This window comes from Malus sylvestris, chromosome 16 (assembly GCF_916048215.2).
Source record: "Malus sylvestris chromosome 16, drMalSylv7.2, whole genome shotgun sequence".
NCBI classification, from domain to species: Eukaryota; Viridiplantae; Streptophyta; class Magnoliopsida; order Rosales; family Rosaceae; genus Malus; species Malus sylvestris.
In genome coordinates, this window is record NC_062275.1 from 4,817,868 (window position 1) to 4,835,491 (window position 17,624).

The 17,624-nt window shown below is 38.2% G+C and overlaps 3 protein-coding genes across 7 annotated transcripts; 1 reads left to right on the forward strand and 2 right to left on the reverse strand.

Annotated features, from left to right (window-relative positions):
* Positions 1 to 1,826: 1,826 nt before the first annotated feature.
* LOC126607140 (origin of replication complex subunit 6-like) lies at positions 1,827 to 8,100 on the reverse strand. Of its 4 annotated transcripts, XM_050274605.1 has the most exons (10): positions 7,861 to 8,100; positions 7,730 to 7,776; positions 7,541 to 7,645; positions 7,267 to 7,375; positions 7,096 to 7,158; positions 6,912 to 6,999; positions 6,762 to 6,832; positions 6,197 to 6,293; positions 6,068 to 6,102; positions 1,827 to 2,589 (listed from the first exon to the last, which is right to left on the reverse strand). In XM_050274605.1, exons 1-10 carry the CDS (start codon positions 8,002 to 8,004, stop codon positions 2,533 to 2,535), a joined length of 816 nt encoding a protein of 271 aa, XP_050130562.1. In that variant the 5' UTR covers positions 8,005 to 8,100; the 3' UTR covers positions 1,827 to 2,532. The 4 variants fall into 4 exon arrangements, 1 of the variants encoding a protein (XP_050130562.1); XR_007617503.1 differs by lacking the exons at positions 6,068 to 6,102; positions 6,197 to 6,293; positions 6,762 to 6,832; ... (4 more) ...; positions 7,730 to 7,776; positions 7,861 to 8,100 and adding exons at positions 2,719 to 2,815; positions 3,109 to 3,337 and having other exon boundaries at positions 2,589 to 2,624; XR_007617501.1 differs by lacking the exons at positions 6,068 to 6,102; positions 6,197 to 6,293; positions 6,762 to 6,832; ... (4 more) ...; positions 7,730 to 7,776; positions 7,861 to 8,100 and adding an exon at positions 3,109 to 3,337 and having other exon boundaries at positions 1,899 to 2,624.
* Positions 8,101 to 8,698: 598 nt separating this feature from the next.
* Positions 8,699 to 11,858, reverse strand: LOC126607137 (uncharacterized). Its single transcript, XM_050274601.1, has 9 exons — positions 11,691 to 11,858; positions 11,407 to 11,529; positions 11,023 to 11,220; positions 10,741 to 10,819; positions 10,425 to 10,570; positions 9,934 to 10,047; positions 9,686 to 9,817; positions 9,174 to 9,287; positions 8,699 to 9,047 (listed from the first exon to the last, which is right to left on the reverse strand). The coding sequence occupies exons 1-9, from the start codon at positions 11,742 to 11,744 to the stop codon at positions 8,997 to 8,999; spliced, it is 1,011 nt and encodes a 336-aa protein (XP_050130558.1). The 5' UTR covers positions 11,745 to 11,858; the 3' UTR covers positions 8,699 to 8,996.
* Positions 11,859 to 13,215: 1,357 nt separating this feature from the next.
* LOC126607132 (probable hexosyltransferase MUCI70) lies at positions 13,216 to 16,451 on the forward strand. 2 transcript variants are annotated; one of them, XM_050274586.1, is made up of 8 exons: positions 13,216 to 13,599; positions 13,719 to 13,820; positions 14,163 to 14,518; positions 14,767 to 14,978; positions 15,095 to 15,351; positions 15,451 to 15,629; positions 15,853 to 15,953; positions 16,030 to 16,451. In XM_050274586.1, the coding sequence occupies exons 1-7, from the start codon at positions 13,419 to 13,421 to the stop codon at positions 15,922 to 15,924; spliced, it is 1,359 nt and encodes a 452-aa protein (XP_050130543.1). In that variant the 5' UTR covers positions 13,216 to 13,418; the 3' UTR covers positions 15,925 to 15,953; positions 16,030 to 16,451. The 2 variants fall into 2 exon arrangements, with proteins under 2 accessions (XP_050130543.1, XP_050130544.1); XM_050274587.1 differs by having other exon boundaries at positions 16,056 to 16,451.
* The last annotated feature ends 1,173 nt before the right edge of the window (positions 16,452 to 17,624 follow it).

Below are 17,624 nucleotides of genomic sequence, written 5' to 3' on the forward strand. Positions count from 1 at the left end.
TAAATTTCATTGGTTAAAATTATATTTTCAGTAAGAAAAGTATGAAAAGATACATTACCCCAACATTAGTAGTTTCCTGTGATATAGTTCCAAAATCTGCAGTTGTCAGGTATGACTCGGATCGCACGCTCCCAGGCATTTCGAAATCTTAGGTTAAACAACAACATGACCGCCAGAACAGGATTGAAGGAATAAACCATTGGATTATAAAATTGGGGTGCAAGGATGCCATGCAGAATGATCCAGCAGATAGCCCACACTAAGCCAAGCCCTCCCCAGATAACGAATCGGTATGGAAGTCGGGCGGAGAGGACTAAGAGTCCAAACCAAACAATAGAGAGAGCTGCCATAACCACGACAGAGAGAATGTAGTAAGGGGGAAGGCATGGGCAGTTATTCAGTTTGCACTCACAAGTAGCCGTATCGGCAGAGGGAGGTTTGACAAACTGGCTCGGATTCATCCCGAGGGGAATCAGAATGGCAGCTAAGGCCAAGAGGATGGTAAGGGTCTCCATTAGATGTTGTGGATATGGAGGTGGATTTCGAAGAGGGTTTTGATTTTCAACGTCCGCCATAGCTGTGCTCCAAAATTGGCAGCTGGGAGAAGGAGAGAAATGAGGGATTGAGTTGAGTACGGCAGCTGAGAGAAAGAGAAATGAGGGATTGAGTTGAGTAAGGCAGCTGGGAGAAGGAGAAAATGAGAAATGAGGGATCAAGTCGAGTACGTAGTGCAGGGTTGTGTGAGCGTGTATATAAACTTGTTGGTTGACTCGGTTATTTTGACAAAGGGGGAAAGGTTCCCTTCCGTTATAGGGTTCTTTATTAGAGAATTATTGGTCGAATTTTTTTTAAGCAATGAATTTAATGGGTCGAGGTTTTTTAAGAACGGAACTTGGCTACTGAAAAATCAGCAGCAGTTCGTGCTGCTCATCAATTACGGATTGACATGTGTCCAAGTGATTAATTTTTCAATCACAAATTGGACACATGTCCCTTTGTAATTGGTGATCGGCAGGAGGTGCTGCTGCAGCCAAATTCTTTCCATTTTTTAAGCAATGAAATTTAATGGGTCGATGTTGACACTCAAAACCAATATTGCTAAAAAATGAAATTTAATGGGTTGATGTTGACGCTCAAAACCAATGTTGACACTCAAAACCAATATTGCTAAAAAATGAAATTTAATGGGTTGATGTTGACGCTCAAAACCAAACCAATATTGCAAGATGTTGACGCTCCAAACCAAACCAATAATGCAGGATGTTGACGCTCAAAACCAATATTGCAAGATGTTGACGCTGAAAACCAATATTGCTCGACGTTGACGCTCAAAATTAATATTGCTCAATGATGCTCAAAACCAATATTGCTAAAAAATGAAATTTAATGGGTCAATGTTGACGCTCAAAACCAATATTGCTAAAAGCAAATGGGTTTTAGCAGTTTAATGGGTCGATATTCACGCTCAAAACCAATATTGCTAAAAGCAAATGGGTCGAGTTTTTCTAGGTTGGACTGGATCTCCGCACGTACTGTACGGTTTGATGTTGACACTTTAGAGAGTTGCTAGCAAAAATGGGTGTCCCTAATGTGTAGTAGTAGCTGTTGGTGATGTGGCAAAATGCACCTGCACAGAAATTCAAAACTAAATCCTGATTTGAAAATGTGCTTGTTTAATTTCTAAGTTCTACCTGTTAAATCATGGTGAATCAATATGGACAATATTACAAATACCTTTTTTAAACCTCTTGGATTGAAGTTAAGCCGAGTCATCTATGACGCTTCAAAAAATTCTTGTAGTTTCACTAGTCTAAACAAAGCATGTATAAGCATAAATAATAAAGTATTTGGGATCAAAAAAGTTTGTTCACACTTACAGCGAGGCCACTGAAGCCAAGTAAAAAAAGAGGAATTGATGATTCTTTTTCGGTTTTGTTACATTTAAAGTGGCACCCAAACTTGATGTTGGAAAAAAAATAATTCAGCATTACATTAGCTTCGTATACATAAGTCATGACCGTAATGTTTTGAGCGTTGGGTTTACCTGAATGCTTGAAATTTAATGGGACTCCAGTGATTAGAAGAGGGAGAGAGAGGAAGTAGGCGAGAGAGCTTCCTTCATTCTTCTGCTTAAAAGGACTTTTGGGAGTTGAGCTGAGGAAGAGGATGACAAGAACATCATATCAAATCCAAACGATGGTGGTTGGTAACTTAGGACAAGGCATATCTTTATTTTTCTTGGATCAAGGAAGCATTTTAGGGTGACACATTTTGATCCCTCCTTAGTTAAAATTCTGGCTCCGCCACTGTTAACCCAAATACTTCATGAGCAATGGCCATCCCCAACCAAAAAACATAAACTCTGCTTGTATTCATGGCTGAAATTTGGAACTTTCTATTCATACATTTCACTCGATCTCCATATCGATATCTGATGAGTTTGCAATCAGAACTTCAATAATTCGTTTACCGTTTCAATGCTTTGCTTGACATTCTCGATCGTATGGCACAAGAAGGCAAACATGTATCGTCCTATACAGCCTCCAAGTTCTGAGTTTGGGATACGTGTACATGTACATCCTTCAGAAGGTTTAGGCTAGTTTGTCTGGTCCGCTTGCGAAGAACTGAGAAAAGCAAACACATATCAGTTGGGTTTTTCCATCTCAATGTGCATGATTGGTACAGAGTGAAACAATCTGAAAGGAAATGCATTCAAACCTTTTGCCTTGGTTTCTTTATTAGATATTAGGACTGATGTTTTCCAACCCTCGTAGGCACGCTTTTCGATCTTTTTGTGCCGCTTGTAACTTGAAGGCTGCAAACCGGAGATTTCTGGATCGAATTGCATAATTCACAGCACCTCATCCTGGGGTTCAGGCAACCGAGGGGGGGGGGGGGAGCCTTCACTTTGCGGCTACCTGGCTGTTGAAACACCTCCGAGTGGCCTCTCCGTGGTTTACAAGAGTGCGAATGTAATAGATAAAATAAATCTACAAATTTGCAGAGGATAATGATTCCAAACCCAATCATTCAGTAAAAAATTAACATATTTACAAGATTGGGAACAAAATCGATGAAATTGATTCAGCGATAGCACCGTTTTCGAACCTGAACTTCTTGAATCAGGCATCGCGGCGGTGACCCACCTGAAAATGATGAACGGATTGCTGCAAATCCTAATTGAAATCGCTTGCAGCTGCAGACATTCGAGCGTTCAAAGACGAAACCATGGAGAACGCGAAGAGGAAAAGGGAGGTGAAGGCTTCGAAGTCGCGCTCGCGTTCGCCATCGGTTTCATTGGAATTTGGGAGAGGATTTAGTAGAACAGTCCTTTTTAGTGCAAAGGATTTTGCAGAGTTATCTGTTCGCCGGAATTTGGAGATTGTGGTGGTTGGATGGGAGCGTGGCTTTTCTTTTCTGGGTTTGAATTGCGGCGGTTTGGGTTGGGTGAGTAGACAAGTGTCACAAGATTAGAGGGGCCATTTTTTTTTTTTTGAGGTGTAGCAGATTTCAATAGTAACGGACGTTTATAATATGTGATGATTTTTTTATTTTTTTTATAGAACGATATTCTATATTTAACAAAAACGGAATAATCTACAGTAACATAAATATTCAGTAAACATTACATAAATATTAAAAACAAAATTACACACTTGACCAAACAAACATAGCAGCTCATACATAGAGATCAAAAATATTAAAATTACATACGATCGACAAAATATAACAAATCTTGCATGAAGAGATCCAAAATATTAAAATTACACACCACTGAATAAAATATAACAAATCTTGCATGAAGAGATACAAAATAAGAGGAGTGGACCAGGTGTTTTGTGGATAACTAGCTCTCTCTCCATCTTTCTGTTGATCTGAAAAGAACATTGGAAGAGAAAATAATTATTAATAAGATACTCATACGAAAAACAAAAGAGATAAGTAGCTAAAAACATTGGTTTAGCTGTAATTTGTCTAATTTTTTGTTGCCAACTGTAGCATTTGTAACATTTTCAATGTATTTTGTATTTGAGCAACATCAACCGCTCCTATATTATATATACGCAAATCATAGTAAAATATGGAACACGTGTATTCGGGGTTTTTTTATTTTTTGTGAAAATTTGTATACATGTGTAATATTTGTATAAATAATTTTGAGGCCAGAAATATACTCTAAAAAAGATGAACATGAATTATTTAAATGATTTTTCTATAAAATAATTATAAGAAGAAAGCATAAATCACTCAGGTTTTAAACTTGGGTTTTAAACTAATCAAATCCTTGCTGGGTCTAAAATAAATTTTGGGTTGAAACCTAAAAGTTGGGTAATTTTAAAATTTTAAATACAGTAAATCCAACGGCTGAGATAAAAAACAATCAAATCTAACGGTAAAAAAAAAATCAACGGCTAAAACAATTGAAAAAAAAATTCACCCAAAAACCCTATAATACATTACCTGAACATTAGTAGTTTCCAGTTATATAGTTCCAAAATCTGCAGTTTTCAGCTATGACTTGGATCCCACGCTCCCAAACATTTCGAAATCGTAGGTTCAACAACAATATGACCCCCAAAACAATATTGAAGGAATAAACCATGGGCATGAAAACTTGGGGTGCAAGTATGCCATGGAGAATGATCCAGCAGACAGCCCACACTAAGCCAAGCCCTCCCCAGATAACGAATCGGTATGGAAGTCGGGCGGAGAGGACAAAGAGTCCAAACCAAACAAGAGAGAGAGCTGCCATAACCACGACAGAGAGAATGTAGTATGGAGGTTTGGCAAACTGGCTTGGATTCATCCCGACGGGGGTCAGAATGGAAGCTAAGGCCAACAGGATGGCCAAAGTCTCAGTTAGATGTTGTGGGTACGGAGGCGGATTTCGAAGAGGGTATTGATTTTCCACGTCGGCCATAGCAGATTTGGGAGATTTGGGAGGAGGAGAGAGAGAAATCAGGGATTGAGTTGAGTACGGCAACTGGAGGAGGAGACATAGTGTGTTTATAAGAGTTGAGGACGTAGTATCGGCAACTGGAGGAGACGGTACTATATCTACATGTAAAACGTAACTTGTATTCTATTCAGGGTAGGCAGGTGGTCCATATTAGCTAGATTTGTAGGGTAATGACCAGCTGATTAACCTGCAGATGAGTGAGATAATGACAAATTCTTAAACCTCTTCAACCTGACAAAGTCAGTGGAATAGAAGCTCTGGGAATGGAATAGAAACGGGATTTTCGGATTTTGAGAAACTAATCTCTTATAGTAATCGGATCCTAATAAGTCCTCTCATAGGAATCCAAATGGTAAAATATTGATATTGTTTGAGCTTTGTCTTGGAAGTTGGCCCCGGTCCACGTTTCCAAACACGGATTTGGATCCTCTCCTGAGCTTAAGGAGAGGATCCTCCTGACCAACATATGTGGGCCATTAGATGAAAATTCAACGGCTACAAACAAAGGAATCCCTTTAAAGTTATAATAATTATAACCGTTTGATTTTCATCCAACGGCCCAAGTGTGTTGGCCAGGAGGATCCTCTCCTTAAGCTCAGGAGAGGATCCAAATCCTCCAAACACCCATTCAAACATCTCAAATTTAAATACTGGTACTTGCTTGGAAGTTTCAAAACATCATAAAGGTCTAAAATATCGATAATATCCCGATATTTCCATCGAAATTTTCATGTTTTTAGACTACTGATATTTCCGATATCATCGATATTTTAGACCTCATAACTTTCACTTAACCAAAAGTACAAAAAAACGGTTGACGAAATAAGGGTTGTCTTCATGCTGTCAAACTCTGCAATCTAAAAATTCATGTAAATGCAGAGGCTTGGCTGAAGGAGAGGCATCGAAGAAATCCAGAAATCCTTCTATGGCAAACTTAGTTGTACACCCATGGCGTGTGTGTTGTATGCTAGATGCCACCTCTCTTTTAACAACACACAATAGCTTATGCAAATAAAAAGAGACTTCATCATGTTTCATTTAAAATAAGTTTACATTTTGTAGCAAATCCATATGGCGAAATACGTGTACATGTACATCCTTCAGAAGGTTTAGGCTAGTTTGTCTGTTCCGCTTGCAAAGAACTGAGAAGAGCAAACACATATCAGTTGGGTTTTTCCATCTCAATGTGCATGATTGGTACAGAGTGAAACAATCTGAAAGGAAATGCATTCAAACATTTTGCCTTGGTTTCTCTATTAGATGTGAGAACTGAGGTTTTCCAACCCTCGTAGGCACGCTTTTCAATCTTTTTATGCCGCTTGTAACTTGAAAGCTGCAAGTTGAAGGGCATCAAACAGTTACATTCTGTAGTTTTCATTTCTAGGGTGGCTTACTCTAGAGGTTGTTAAGATGAGACTGATCAAGAACATAAAAACAAAAGCTATATCATTTGTTCCGTCATGCCGTACAGGCAGAGTCCACTCTAAAGTGTGTTCGACCTCAAGGTCGCAAAAGAAATGGATGGTGATAGCCGTCACCATAGAATTCAAAATAAGATAATCGATATAAAAAGAGAAGATTTGTGATTCTATCAGAATTCTAACATGTATCTTAAGCGTAGAAAATCCAGGTTGCTAGATAAGGCAGTGGCATGAACATGATTGATATCAAATGTGGCAGACGGACAGAACAAAAATAGCATGATAACAGGTTGTGGGGACGAAACATGCAAGTTTGTTAGTGTCAGCTCAGCTAGGAACCAATGTAGCAATTAGAATTTTTTTTATTAGGTTATTAGTACCTCAGTTACTTCATCGGAGGAATAGCCGCCATCCTCAAGTTTCCTTTTCTCCGGCAAAACATCCAGAAGCTCTGCGCGCCAATCGAGCAAATATCTAGAAGTTATGCACCATGGAAAAGTTAAAACGTAAGTTCAGCAACAGATATATACCTCGGTTCCCCTTCACATCCTTGGGATCTTTCTTTTCCTTTTCAGTTCCACAAACATCAAAGCACAAGTCTTCCATGGAAGTCGAAACCTGCAGAAGAAGCTCACAAATATGATAAGCCTAGAAACAAAAAATGTAGTTGACAACAAAAATAACTATTGCATAGTAGGAAAGGCTGCATCTTACGGAAGAGAATTCAGTTTCAGATGCACCGCAAAGCTCAATCAACTTAAGCTTGTCTACCCTTAGCTGCAAACATAGTAGGTATGACACTAATTAGTAAAAGACTAAAAGTCTTACGGAGGAAATCCCTTTCTTCCCACGAAATCAAGCGAGAGAGATGAATCATGGGGATACCTTGTGTTTTGCACACACATAGAATGCCACAGCAATGAACACGGGACGAGTGAAATCAGCACTTGCCCGCCGAGAAGCTGGCAACGATGCAAGAAACCGAGTCTTGTAACTGAAACATGACAGTATAATAATAATAATCTACACTTAGAACCAAGCCATCCTAACAAATAACCAGAACTTTATGCTCTCAGAAGCGTTTTGTCGAAATCAGTATCCACAAAACCGAAAAATGACGTCGAAATCAGAAGAACGAAATGAGAAATGGAAAACCCACTTGACCCCGAGACCGTTCTGCATCGAATTGCAGCATCTGGTGTAAGCCTTTTCAGACATCCCACTCAACGTTGTCGCCTTTTTCCTATCGAATAGGAGCCCGGATCTACAAAACAATCACAAGCGTAAAGTTAAAACCCCAGTATGAATCTGAAAAAGGACGGGATTGCAAAATCAAAAGCTCGATTACCTTGTGGCGGCGATTTCTAAGCAAATCACAGCTTTGCAAACCTCGCCCTGAAAATTAGAATCAAATTTGATAAATACCCAGTTGGGAAAATTGATCAGATAAGAGATATATGGATTTTGAGAGAAGCTTACGACGCCGATTATGGAGAAGTCGAACTGGATGTCGCAGAGACGGCGGAGCTCGGCGGCTCGTCGGCTCGTCGGCTCGTCGGCTCGTCGGATGACGTGCTTGGAGTCGTAGAGGTCGAGCTTCCTTGCTATGTCGGAAAGATCCATTTCTTCTGAGATGGGATCTCTCTGGCTGATTGGTGGGTTTTGGGGAGAGAGAGAGACTGAGAGGAGGTATTGCCATTGAGCACACTCGAAAATGGCGGGAAGTAAATTTGCTGGTTTTCGCGCTTAATCGCTTACAGTAAATTTCCATATAGTATGCACGTTAATTCAAATCTTTGTCTCATTTCTATTTGAGTAACACGTGTATTTTAATTTTGTAATTAAGAAAATAAGTTCAAGAGTTAATTAATTATATAATTATCACTAAATGTGTTTAAATCTTAAAATTTGTGTAATAAATAGATTAAATCAACCTCATTTAATGACAATTAGAAATTTTTTCAGTGTGCTGAGAATACAAACGAGTACACTAAATATCATAATACAATTGGTTGAAAATTTTATTTTTCAAGTTTTTAACCAATTATTTTATTACATGTGATGTATCAAGCCGCATGTCTAACACACTGAAAAATCTTCATTCCTTTAGTATCTAAGAATAAAAAATTTGAGTGTAAAATTATGTTGCCTTCTCTTGAATCATACAAGTTGATTACCAACTTTATTGGATCTAGAAAGAATTTATGTTGGCCAATTCGAGGAGAGATTCTTATGTACAACCAAGATAATATCTCCCGTTGCTACGTCTCTCAACACATGACGTATCCCCCGTTTTTCACTCGGTTACACAGTAGAGTTTATTGTTTAAGATATTCCAACTTGAGGGTTCAGACAAAGCAGAGGTTTACATAAGAACCAACGAAACTAGCAAATATCTCTTTCCCACTTCTCATCTTCTTCCAAGCATAAAAACTGTTCAGATTTAATCCCTAAATCACATGCTCTATTTCTAAGCAGCTGAAAACTTCTCTTCTGACACCGCCAACGGTTACACAATAACACAAATCAACCAAAGGCCCTCGCTTTGATTTCCAACGAGCAGCGTGGAGTGCCTGTAGAAGATCCCCCGGATCAAGTAATGAACATCGGTCGTGCTAATTAGATGTCTCGGTTGTTGGTTCCTCTGTCCCGCTGCTGTTAATCAACTGGTAAAACAGTGACGGGAGTAATATCAGTTTTCACAAGATATAATACAACAGGAAGTGGAGCAGAAAACACTGCGGAGAAAAAGAAGTGTGTGTGTGAGTGGGCAGGCAGAAACTTTTCCATACCAAGGCGCCAAGTTGCTCATATGCTCCCATTACTTTAAGATCTTCCTCGTCTTCGTAGCCTACTTGTATTATTCTCGGTCCATTGACGGACCAGAAGGCTCTTAGACCTGCCTCCTGGATAGAGATAGAACCATACGCGTTATTAAATGTTGTCATACATCTTTCCAACAAGGGTATAAAACTAATCCTCCAAATTCTTTTTCAATAAAAATCAACAGAATTATCCACGGCGAGGAATATGTTATTACTATAAGCTGTAGACTGGTAATACAGCTCAACTGATTCCACGCATTACCTCAAGAAAAGCACTCTATAAAAGCCATTGTATCAATGCACATCTTATCCTAGATATCTGTGTTCTCACTCAACATTGCAATTTGTTGCTAAATCCTTTTCTTTAACATATTTGTGTTCCACGGAACAGCATGATTATTATTTTTTCTGTCTTTCCTATGTCAGACATTTTATTTTATTTTTGGATGAACAAAACAAAATATATTTAGTCATCTGACCTGTAATGTGATCAAGTATATGGCCTCCAGTGCTTGAACACGAATTTCAGGATCATCAACTGGTTCACGCTCAATTGAGAGAGCACTCCCAACCTCAAGTGGCATTTTTGATCTATCCTGTTCACTGTAAATCTGGACAAAACTTACCAGATAAATATGAAGGAACAAAAAAAAGTGTACAAGTGTGTGTGTGTGTGTGGGTATATATATATGAAAGCATCGGAAGTCAAGAGAGTGCAGAATACTACCTTGTTACCAGCAACTGGAAGAAGCAGAGCTGGCCAGAGAAACTCTGAAATCAAAAGCAAATTCTGAAGCTGGCTCTCAGCCTCAAAACAACAGTTGCGAATAGTTCCAGAAACCTGTAAGCAAATAAAATATCTCACTAATAAAGTAAGCAGTTGATAACGGAGCTTCCCTTGGTTAGATTGGCACCAGCTTGGCTGCTCAACCTTGACCAGAGTAACCCGTGCTTCCCTTGGAAAACTTTGAACTCATTCAGATTGCCTAACTGATAGATCATATATGACCAGATAGTAAAGCTCTCTTTAAAAGAAGGACCGTCTCAAAATAATTATATGAGAGCTAGTTCATCGACAGCATAAGCCCTGCTTCTTTCGTTTTTTTCACAAGTAATTTTTACTTTTGTTTCTAACCGACGTCAATCAAAAGTGAAATATAGAGTAAACAACAAAAAGGATTCTCTATCTTGTCCCGTTGTGGGAGCTATCATACATACCCCTTTCCTTCTCAAAGGACTAGGAGAGTCGAACTGTCTAATAATCTGCCTTAAAAGCCCTCGCTTAGGGTCCAGCAAAAGCTTCCTTCCTGCTTCCTGCTTTGAGATGTTTACAAGTATGGAACCAACATGCTCAAATGGATCTTCTGATACATGTGGAACATAAAGTGTCAGAGCAAGATAATGATATAAACATGTCAATATTGGTGACTGCAAACAAAAAACAATGTGAAAATTATGTAACAAAGATCATTTACACATTCAGATTATATCGTTCTTTAAGTAAAACATATAAATTTTGAAAGGAAAAACGCACCGCTAGCTTCATCCGAAGATCTACAAAATGATCTCACAAGCTTCATAACATAGAGCCCTTGCATCTTCTCGTCTCCAGTCTAGCAAATATACATAATTGACACTATTACTATTAACATTTCAGGGACAATACAGTCATGTATGACTATTCCAAAAATCTGCCTTCTTCGTATAACAACGAAAATAATGAAAATTCTTGTCATCGGCAACAAATTATATTCATTTTGTTTAGTACATATATCTATGTGATTCGACGATAAAAAATAAGCTAAGAGAAAAACACCTGCAGTAAAGAAGTAACACCGACATCCAACTGCGTGAGATTAACTAAAAGCATAACCAGCAACGGGCTAATGCTAGACCCTGGCTTATACAAAACGTCCATAGCAACGTTAATCATTCCCATGTCAACCATCTTCGCCACTAGACCAGAATTTTGTGAAAGATTAACAAGAGCTTCCGCTGCAGGTTCCGCGACCTCCTGGAAAATGTTAAACCAATTCTTGTTATTTCCAAATCAATACCAATCAGATAACCGCGCAAACAGGCTAGCTTGCGCAGCATCCAAACCATCAAAACTCCAAATTTAGTTGCACATTTTGCATTAAGTTGTGTATAATCATCAAATTGAAGAACATTATTACTGAAAGGAGCCGTGAGATTGCACCTTGTTTCCGGCTAAGAGACGAGATAACGACGGAAGCAGAATCTTCGAATAATTGGCCAAAGACTGCAGGCCGTCGTCGGAGCCAGTTAGTCCCCGAACGATATCAACAGCTGCCTTTGTCACCTTTATAAACAAAGCATCCAATCCAAGATATCATCAAAGAGACAATTAATTTGCAGTTAATTTCCTTTCAAATTAATTTTAATCAGCAATTAAAGAAGATGAAATCAAACCATCAAGCAATCAAAATCTCAAATTCTCAAATTCTCAAAAAAAATACTTACTGCTGGAGATGGAGAGGATAGAAATCCCACTAGCTCTTCCAGTTCCGTCGCCATTGTTGTCTTCCTCGAAGCTCGCGCAGCCACAAACCGCTTTTACAGTCTACGAACTAAAGAAACTAGACTCTGTTCGACGGAGTCGTATTTGGTCCTGCCCTTATTTACACACGTTTATGTGGAGCGCACCGTTTTGGCCGACATTTGGAAAGGCAGCAGCGTCCACGCTCTATTATTCGCTGTCTTTTTACTGTTGCCGGTAAAATCGTTGGTTGCAAAACATTTACCTTTTGGGCAATAAAAGTGGGAAAATTGCATACATGCCACATGAACTTATCAATTTTGTCATTAATCGCCTAAATTTAAAACAATTTAACAATAGCATTTGTATATTTTTATTCACAATTCGGTTGGATATTGATCACGTGACTTGCACGTTGACCCCTAATAAAGGTTATTATCGTCTATTTGCGTGTATGAGTATTGACACTTTTTATTCAAGAATTTTCCATTTTTTTTAATACAGACTATTTTCTCTAACAGTGTGTTTGGACGTGGAAAAAAAACCTTGTAAATTAAGTAAAAGTCGAGATTTGACAATAGGAATTTGGAATGGCTAACTGGACTAGAGCTCCATTTTCTTGAGTTTAAATTCTGACATAAGAGTCGTTATTCACAAATTGAATAAAGAGAAATTGTGTTTTCAGTGGGCCAAAAATCCAGATAAAACTCTACTGAAACCAAAAAGAAGGAAGAACTTCTAATCACTTTCACGTTCTTATTGGGTTTCAATTTTGTTTTTATACATGATTTTATTTTTAAACTGTTATGAATCATTGTTCTTGATGAGGTGAGTCGCTTGAGATTGGATGGTTGAGTGCGGACGAGACTTGTTAGGTAAGTAGAGGTCACAGGTTGGGGTTGTGGATATTGTAGACCGGGAGTTAGGGCTAAGAAAGAGAGAGAAAAGCGGTTTGTTGTGCTTATTGATTTTCTGCACACACACACACAAAAAAATCTCTGATAAGGGTGAGAATAACAGCTAGTTGTGGCTATTTACTTCTTTATATATATATATATATATATATATATAATTCTAAATAATTTACTCACGTGGAGATATTTAAATAGACTTGTGTGACTTATATATGTACCACATCAACACACAACAGATTTTTTGACAAAATGACCGTATAGATAGTTTGGGCATTCATATTCAATGACAAAATTAATTGATTTTCAATTTTAAAAATCATATTGATGGAGTGAATCAATTTCATAAATTATTTATGATAAAAATATAAACAAAAATATTAAAAAATGGTATTAATGAAAACGTCATAAAAAATGGTATGACGTATATGTTGACAAGAATTGATGATAAAAATTAGACAAAGATGGCATATTACGAAGAGACTATAAATATGAGTTGCTGTTTACGAAATATTTGAATATGTGTGGCAAAAGTGAAAAGTACAAATGCGGAATGGTAAAAAGTGAAAAAAAGGTACAGGTGCCATTTGTTTTCCCAGACAGCACGAGACGGGTGACAAATTACAGAGGACAGAAAATCTTAGGCTCTTTATTGCAAGCTCCCATGGAAGCTCAGTGCTCTATCAGCGATGATAGATCTTCCCACTTCGCCACTCCTTTGCCATTAGATCTCCGACCAGGAAAACCCGCCGTGATAACAGCTCCATAGACGACGGTGGCGAATCGCTGTTGCCGGAGGAGATGAGGAGAGGTATAATTGGCGCGTTGTTGAAGTATCAGGGTGAGCACGGCACTCGCCTTGTTCGCAAAGGAAGGAGGCTCGGTCGAATCGCCAGGAACAAATTTTGGTTCTGGGTTTTTCTCTTTGCAGCCATTTTTTTTATTCACTTGCTGCTCGTCGGCTTCAAAATGCATCCTCTTGGTATGAGCAAATTTACAGCAAAAACTTCAACTTTTGTTAATTGGATTGTTTAAATTTAAATTTAATCATCTTGGTACTAATACGATGGTAATTACGAATGTGGGTTTTGATCAATGCAGCTAAACTAGAAGGTAGTGGTAATAGTATTAGTATTTCGATTCACCCAGAAATTTTGCCGTCTGGTGTTGGAAAACCACCCAGAAGCAAGCGTCGTGCCAAGTGTAAGTGTTGTTATACATCGATCCCATGAATTTTTGTTGTACTTTTTAAAAAATGTGGATAATTCGTCGATATTATTGAGACATACTTGGACCTTGTAGTTGTTTCGATATGTCATTGCTAAACTTGATTGCACTTTTTAAAATAGCGCATTTAACCGCAATGTAGAAGGACTATTGATACCATAACCCTTGAGTTTCTTATTGATTTGGTGCTTATGCATATGAAAGATATGAACTTTGTTGACCGACTGTAATTGGATAATAAAAGATGCATACTTTGGGAACGGGATTTTTACGATATGACTTATCCCTTTTGCTTCCTCCCATATGCTGGCTTTTCAGATTTGCCTTGTGAAGTTGGGTTGCTGGAATCAGTTGAGTATCTTGTTGAACCCTGGGAAGTCAGGAACTTCACACATTTTTCACTGGAATACATTGACCAAGAGGGATTACCTTCTCGTAGTAATATGTACGAACCTAGATTTGGAGGGCATCAGACACTTGAGGAAAGAGAGCAATCCTTCTTTGCGAAAAATCAAACTCTGCATTGTGGATTTGTCAAGGGACCCCCGGGATTCTCAAGCTCTGGATTTGATTTAGACGTTAAGGACAAGGCATACATGAATGGCTGTAAGATTGTAGTATCTTCTTGCATTTTCGGAAGCTCTGACTTTCTAAGGCGGCCTACAAGCAAAAAGGTAAATGTGCTATTCCTTATTGAACTTCTTTGTATCATATCCTTATAAATCATTTAATCAGTGTCTTAGGTTAAATAGCTATTTTTTTCTCTTTTAGTGGGTTCTTTAGTATACAAGATGTCGCTAAATGAACTTTAACTTCATCAGATATTTTGTTTGACTGATAAAATTTGAGTTATTGATTAGACCTCTCCCCCCTGCGTGTCAGACAAGAAGAAGTAACCGAAAAATGTTTGCATTTGCTACAGATGAGTGAATATTCCAAGAAAAATATTTGTTTTGTAATGTTTGTGGATGAGCAAACATTGGCAAAACTATCAACAGAGGGACATGTTCCTGATGATACAGGACGAATTGGCTTGTGGAGGATAGTCATAGTGAAGAATTTACCATATGAGGATATGCGCAGAACTGGAAAGGTGCCAAAACTTTTATCACATCGCCTTTTCCCCAATTCATGGTAATTCTCAGACCATGTTCTAGCCATATAGTTCTTGGGGCAACTTAGGTCCATTCAATTCTGATTTGGGTTTTCAATCCATTTTTCTTCCCCTTTTTTACAATTCCTGTTTTCAGGTATTCAATTTGGCTTGACAGCAAGATGCGACTTAATACTGATCCGATGCTGATTATTGAATACTTTTTATGGCGCACAAAATCAGAGTATGCCATTTCCAACCATTATGGTCGCCATTGTGTCTGGGACGAGGTACTCCAAAACAAGCGTCTAGATAAGTACAATCACACCGCTATTGATGAACAGTTTACATTTTACCAGTCTGATGGCCTCACCAAGTTTGACCCTTCAGACCCGAATACTCCTCTTCCAAGTTGTGAGTCTTATTAGCATTAGTCATTTGTAAAGATTGGGTTTTCTTTAAATCTGGAATCTGTGATATTTTATGCTGATTTCATGTGCTATTTCTGTGCAGACGTTCCTGAAGGTTCATTTATAGTCCGGGCACATACACCAATTTCAAATTTGTTTTCCTGCCTTTGGTTTAATGAAGTTAACAGGTTTACCTCCCGCGATCAACTAAGCTTTGCATATACTTACCTAAAATTGCGAAGAATGAACCCAGAGAGACCATTCTACCTAAACATGTTCAAGGTATTGAAATTTTTTAGAAACTTATGATGTATTTCTCATAGTGGTTACATCATATTTCAACTGTATGCTGCATTCAATTTGTGATCTTTAAGTGTTGTATACAGTGAGATGTAGCCGACATGTTTTCAGAGCTACTCACCATGAATTTGAGCTGTGTTTTTTAAGCAAATGAGAGAATGTGCCAGAGAGATGGATTCATTGTTTGTTCTTAATTTTTTTGCAGGACTGTGAGCGTAGAGCATTAACGAAGCTATTCCAGCACAGGGAAGCACCGCCTTCTCCACCCATTACTTGAACAACGATTATTGTTTATAGTTTATGCAGGTAAGGTTAATTGGGTGTTCATTGTTCTGCATGTTTGTGTTTTCGTTTGTTTAGCAGCTTGTATTATTGTTTTCAGGCATTTGATCTGTGATCTTGTGCTAGGGAGTTTTAAGTATGTAGATTCCCCAAGACTTTCCAAAAAAGGATTGTAGCTGCTGCTTTCGGCTGGTGGGTTTTGTTGTTGCAGCTGACCACTTTGCACTCAGATTGAATTCATTCGACACTACAAAACATCTACAGATCTAATGCGATCAGAACTGTCAACGCCGTTGCTGGCTGATTGTTTCTAAGGAGGGCAGACCAAGCAGCCATTACTATCGGCGTTCGCACAATTGCGGTTCAGTTCCAAACATAGTTAGAGACTTGGTTTTTTCTTCTGTTGTAGTTTTCAGTTGCAAACCCAACTTTCTAATATTCTTGAAAGAAGGGTTTAACAAATTGTAATATTATTTGTGTAGCCTATCAATTTAAAGAAAATTAATGGAAATGGTTTGAAAACTTTGAGTTTTAACGATAAGGACAAAATAAAGGGTAAAGTGAATAGTATCAAGATTGATTTTTTAGTGTAAAAATGTGGTTTTTCGTTAAAGTGAATAATACTGGGAGCTTTTCGTTAAAGTTCTCATCAATTTAATGTAAAAATTCTTTTAGTAGCCTCAAATATTGACGACTGAAAAGTTAGTTATACTTGTTGGCTATAGTTCGTTTTGAAATGCTTATCAAAAAAGTACTTTTAATAAAAGCACATCAATAACAACAACAACAACAACAATAACAAAGCTTTTTCCTTCTAAGTAGGGTCGGCTATATAAAGGGGATCGTATAACTTGTAAGGATTGCAAAGTTATACCAGGAGAGAGCGTGACTAATCAACATCGCTTCTTGGTGATGGATGTACATATCAAAAGAGTGAGACAAAAGAACAAGACTTGGAAGTGTCCAAGGACTAGATGGTGGAATCTAAAAGAAGAAAAACAAGCAATTTTCAAAGAGAAAGTAATCACCAGTGTGTGTGGGATAGAGAGGGGGAAGCTAGCCAAATGTGGGATTCCATGGCTAGTTGTATTCGAAAAGTAGCAAAAGAGGTATTAGGGGAGTCCAAGGGCTTTGCCCCACACCAAAAGGAATCTTGGTGGTGGAATGAGGAGGTACAAACAAAGGTGAAGGCTAAGAATGAATGTTGTAAAGCCTTATACAAGGATAGGACTGATGAAAATGGTGAAAGGTATAGAAAAGCGAAGCAAGAGGCGAAGAAAGCTGTGAGAGAAGCTAAGTTAGCGACTTACGACGATATGTATAAACGACTAGATACCAAAGAAGGAGAGTTGGATATCTATAAACTAGCTAGAGCAAGGGAAAAGAAGACAAGGGACCTAAACCAAGTGAGGTGCATCAAGGATGAGGATGGAAAGGTTCTTGCTACAGAGAACGCGGTTAAAGACAGATGGAGAGGTTATTTTCATAATCTTTTCAATGAAGGACATGAAATGAGTGCTTCTTTAGGGGAGTTGAGTAACTCAGAAGAGTGTAGAAACTATTCTTTTTATCGTCGAATCCGGAAGGAAGAAGTGATTGTAGCTTTGAAGAAGATGAAGCATAGAAAAGCAATAGGCCCAGACGATATACCAATCGAAGTGTGGAAAGTTTTGGGAGAGACAGGTATAATATGGC

Excerpts from the sequence above, each read along its gene's own strand:
- LOC126607140 (XM_050274605.1), bottom strand. The coding sequence starts at position 8,004 with ATGGATCTTTCCGACATAGCAAGGAAGCTCGACCTCTACGACTCCAAG. Across the intron at positions 7,777-7,860 it reads ACTTCTCCATAATCGGCGTC|GGCGAGGTTTGCAAAGCTGT; the intron begins GTAAGCTTCTCT and ends TCTAATTTTCAG. Across the intron at positions 7,376-7,540 it reads CAGAACGGTCTCGGGGTCAA|TTACAAGACTCGGTTTCTTG; the intron begins GTGGGTTTTCCA and ends GTCATGTTTCAG.
- LOC126607137 (XM_050274601.1), bottom strand. The coding sequence starts at position 11,744 with ATGGCGACGGAACTGGAAGAGCTAGTGGGATTTCTATCCTCTCCATCT. Across the intron at positions 10,571-10,740 it reads ATCTTCGGATGAAGCTAGCG|AAGATCCATTTGAGCATGTT; the intron begins GTGCGTTTTTCC and ends CACATGTATCAG. Across the intron at positions 9,818-9,933 it reads TTCCAGTTGCTGGTAACAAG|ATTTACAGTGAACAGGATAG; the intron begins GTAGTATTCTGC and ends AGTTTTGTCCAG.
- LOC126607132 (XM_050274586.1), top strand. The coding sequence starts at position 13,419 with ATGAGGAGAGGTATAATTGGCGCGTTGTTGAAGTATCAGGGTGAGCAC. Across the intron at positions 13,600-13,718 it reads CTTCAAAATGCATCCTCTTG|CTAAACTAGAAGGTAGTGGT; the intron begins GTATGAGCAAAT and ends TGATCAATGCAG. Across the intron at positions 14,979-15,094 it reads CGCCTTTTCCCCAATTCATG|GTATTCAATTTGGCTTGACA; the intron begins GTAATTCTCAGA and ends TCCTGTTTTCAG.